This window comes from Triticum urartu, chromosome 5A (assembly GCF_056163025.1).
Source record: "Triticum urartu cultivar PI428250 chromosome 5A, HENAU_Tu73, whole genome shotgun sequence".
NCBI lineage: Eukaryota > Viridiplantae > Streptophyta > Magnoliopsida > Poales > Poaceae > Triticum > Triticum urartu.
In genome coordinates this window covers 415,626,065-415,630,040 of record NC_141877.1, presented here as the reverse complement: position 1 = coordinate 415,630,040, position 3,976 = coordinate 415,626,065, and the positions used below count along the sequence as shown (strand labels likewise).

At 54.4% G+C, this 3,976-nt stretch overlaps 1 protein-coding gene across 1 annotated transcript; it reads right to left on the bottom strand.

Moving 5' to 3' along the window:
- Positions 1 to 251: 251 nt before the first annotated feature.
- On the bottom strand, positions 252 to 2,683 carry LOC125509328 (trimethyltridecatetraene synthase). Its single transcript, XM_048674285.2, has 2 exons — positions 1,645 to 2,683; positions 252 to 1,100 (listed from the first exon to the last, which is right to left on the bottom strand). Exons 1-2 carry the CDS (start codon positions 2,563 to 2,565, stop codon positions 477 to 479), a joined length of 1,545 nt encoding a protein of 514 aa, XP_048530242.1. The 5' UTR covers positions 2,566 to 2,683; the 3' UTR covers positions 252 to 476.
- Between the last annotated feature and the right edge of the window lie 1,293 nt (positions 2,684 to 3,976).

Genomic DNA, 3,976 nt, shown 5'->3' with positions numbered 1-3,976 from the left:
ATTTGCTGTTCTGACCCAATATTTTTCTTTTGCTCAGAGCTACTCAGATGTTCAGATGAGCTAAAATTTTGAGCGGACCTTATGCACAGAAGCATCTTTCATAAAAAAATCAGATTTGTTTGAATATGTTTTGTATTTTCTTTGAATTTACTGTTCATCGGATGCATATGAGTACGGGCTTATAAATGGATATTCACAACCTAAAAGCATTAAAAAAACTTTAAAGGAGGCGATGCTTTGATAGAGACGTCTTCAAAGAGAAAAATTTCCATTATTTCACTTGCTAAATTAGCAATTGTGGACCATCTTTTACATTTTTCTTCATAAATCTACGATGCATAATATAACAACACAAGTAGTAATAATTACTCAACACATGAGGGCTCACATGTATCAAATATATAATACTAGAAAAAATATAACAACACAAGTAGTAATAATTACTCAACACATGAGGGCACACATGTATCAAATATTCAAGCCTCGGCGTAGAGGTGAGCCGGGAGCTTGGGCTCCACGACGGCCTCCAGCGGGCACTTGCGTGGTGTTGACAGTCCGAAGATCTCCTCCATGCTCAGCTCCACGCCATCAGGGAGCCTCCACGTGAAACCGTGCAGGAGGTTCGCCAGGCTTACCTGGATCACCTTCAACCCAAGACTATACCCGGGGCACATCCTGCGTCCTGATCCAAATGGAAGCAGCTCATAATCCTGCCCCTTGACGTCGAGCCTGCTGCCGAGGAAGCGTTCTGGCATGAACTCCTCCGGTGCTTCCCACAACTCCGGGTCGCGACCAATAGACCACACCATGACTAGCACCCGTGTGCCGGCGGGGATGTCGTAGCCGTTGATGGACGTGTCCTCACGTGAAAGGCGGGGTACAAGCATCGGCGCTACCGGGTGCAACCGCATGGTCTCTTTGACGATGGCATCCACATAGGGAAGGCTCGGCATGTCCTTTTCGGTGACCCATCGGCCTCGCCCCACCACGCGGTCCAGCTCCTCTGTAGCTTTGGCGAGCACCTCTGGCTTCTTCAAGAGCTCTGAGAGGGCCCATTCCACTGTCACCGCGGAGCTCTCGGTGCCGCCAGCAATGAGGTCCTACAGGTGCACGTTTCAAAATGGTGCTGGTTAGTGTGAGAACTCGAAATTCATGGTGATGTGTAAATGAGGCTTATACTGTACACAGTTTATAGAATCAGTTGTGAGTCTTGTGACCAAGTAATTAACTGTGTGCATTATGTTTTTCTATCAACTGTGTGCATTATCTACATGAATGGCAATGTCATGATTGAATTTGAGGGAGTTGCCCACTGGTATGTAAAGTTCATTTCTCTACTGTGTTTGGTGGAACTTGTCTACCCATGATGGGACGTGCCTATCAACAACCCCATTATTTTCCCAAGAGTTCAGATAATGGAATTATTAAAGTCTGACTCGCTTAGACCGATAGCAACAGGACATATTATGCTTGCTGCCTTTTCTGCTTAGAACGATGATACTTGTTTTGTTTTCAGTGCAGGCAACTGATTCAGATTTGTGTACGAACCTAGTCTCAAAGCACGTGAATTGTTGTTCTAAGAGCAAGCAGGGGATAAACATAATTAATTCAGATTCAGTGTAGGGAAGGAAACCAAGAACTCACCTGAGTGAAAGCCTTGACGCCTTCTCTGTTGAGCTTGACCTCAAGACCGGGATCGCTGGCGAACTGCAGCAGCACGTCCACCATGTCATTGACGACGAAGCTTTCCCCCTCACAGCGACGACGCTCGCTGTGCTCGTCGACGACGTGCTCCAGGAACCGGTCGAACATCTTGCTCAGCTTCTTCATCCTCTTGATGTACCCCTGCAGGTCCATCCAGTCCAGCCACGGGATGGAGTCGCCGATGTTGAGCACGCCGTTGAGCAGGAACAGCTCGTCGATCATCCACTTGAACTCCTCGGGCGTCGTGATCACCGCCCCGGCCTCGTCCCTCACCTCCTTCTCCAGGTACTTCTTGCCCATCACCATGCGCGTGATCACGTTCAGGCTCACCGTGGACAGGTAGTCCTTGAGCACCACCACGCGGCCTGCGCCGCCGCGGTACAGGTCGCCGAGGAGGGCGAGCACCTCCTCCCTGCGGATGTACTCGTACGACTCGAGGCGCTTGGCGCTGAAGAGCTCGGTGAGGCACATCTTGCGGGCCTGGCGCCAGTAGGCGCCGTAGGGGGACCAGGTGATGTCGCTGTAGTTGTAGGTGGTGTACCTGCCGGCGGCGGTCTTGGGGCGGTCGGTGAACACCACGTCGTGGGTCTTGAGGAAGAACTTGGCCATCTCCACGGAGGAGCCGACGACGACCGGGAAGGAGCCGAACTGGAGCTGCATGAGCGGGCCGTACTGCTTGGAGAGCGCGTGGATGGAGCGGTGCGGGAGCGTGCCGATGAGGTTGAGGTTGCCGATGATCGGCCACGGCTTGGGGCCCGGCGGGAGGTTGTGCTGGCGGCGGCGGAGGCGGAGGACGGCCTTGAGGAAGAGCACCGTGGCGAGCACGACGCCGAGGAAGGACGCCAGCTGAGGAAGCTCCATCGGGATCGAGGCGGGCCGCGGGCCGGGTGATCAGCTGGATGCAGGTGGCTGTGGCTGAGTGGTGTCTTCAAGCTTGAGCTGGCTGCTGAGCTCGTTGTGGTGCTGCCTCAGACTGCGCGCGGCCTACTTATAGATGGCGAGGTGGAATGGAAGGTGCGCGCGCGTGGTGGGAAAGTAGGGAGGAATCGGGAAAAGACTTGGAAAACTTGACGAGGACACTGATGCTGACGTCCATTTCGTGGGGAAAACGTGGTGAGAGTTTACTCCTGCTCAGCAACAGACTTCACTATAGGCGGTGTAATTTAGCAACTAAACATGCGATGCATGTATATATCTACTTTTAGCTGTGTTTTTGTCTAGGAAAGGAGTCAATTGCAAAAAACCACCACATTTACGGTTAGGTTTGCAGAAAACCATCAACTCGTTAATTCATTGCAGAAAACACCGGAAAATCTGTTAAGTCGTTGCAAAAAATACTGATCGGATGATTTGGCTCGTTTATTCATTTTCTTACAAGTGGGGCCAGATTGTAAGGAGTTGACATAGCTAAAAAATAACACAAATCCCCCTAGATCTAAAAATCAAAAGCAATCAGACCCCACCCTGCCCCCACACGCACGCGCCGGCCAGCGCCTTGAGCCCGCTCCTCGCCGATCGACATCGGGGCCTCCACCTCCGCGGCCTCATCCTCCTCCTCAGCGGCCTGCATCTCGGAGAGGAGCCCCGTGGACGCCGGCGAGGACGCCCCGGAGGACGCCCCCTTCTTGTCCCTCCGCCTCGACTCCTTGACGATCCGCTCCTGGATGGCCGTCATCGGCGCCACCCACTGTGCCCGCTTGGCCGGGGCGACGGGGGCTCCGAGGTGCACCGCCATGGCGTGCACATGGCGCCCTATGGACCAATTCTGGGACGACACGCTGAAGGCGAGCGCGCAGGCGGCGCGCGAGCTTCACGGGGTCGACGGCGCGGCCCGGGCGTCTAGGAAGAGCCTGGAGATGGCCCGGCGGGCGCGCGCGAACTGCGCGCGGTGGAGCGGCCAGGACAGAAGACGATGAGCGAGGCGCCTCATTCCTCCCGCCATCCCAGCTCTGCCCCGGCTACGATGGGCTGCCGGAGGGCGTCGCCATCACGACCCGCGTACTATGGAGGCGGTTCGCAGTGCAGCCGTGGGCGCCGGCCGCCTCCTCGTCCTCCCTCGTGGCGTGGCACTCTCCGTCGCCGACGAGGCCGGCCGCCTCCTCGACGAGGGCAGCATCGCGGAGTGGACAGGGCGTCGGTGTTCCACCGGGGGCTGATTGCTTTTGTTTTTTTAGGGGTGTATGTGTTATTTTTTTGCTAAGTCAATTCCTTACAATCTGGTCCCACTTGTAAGAAAGTGATTAAACGGACCAAATCATCTGATCAGTGCTTT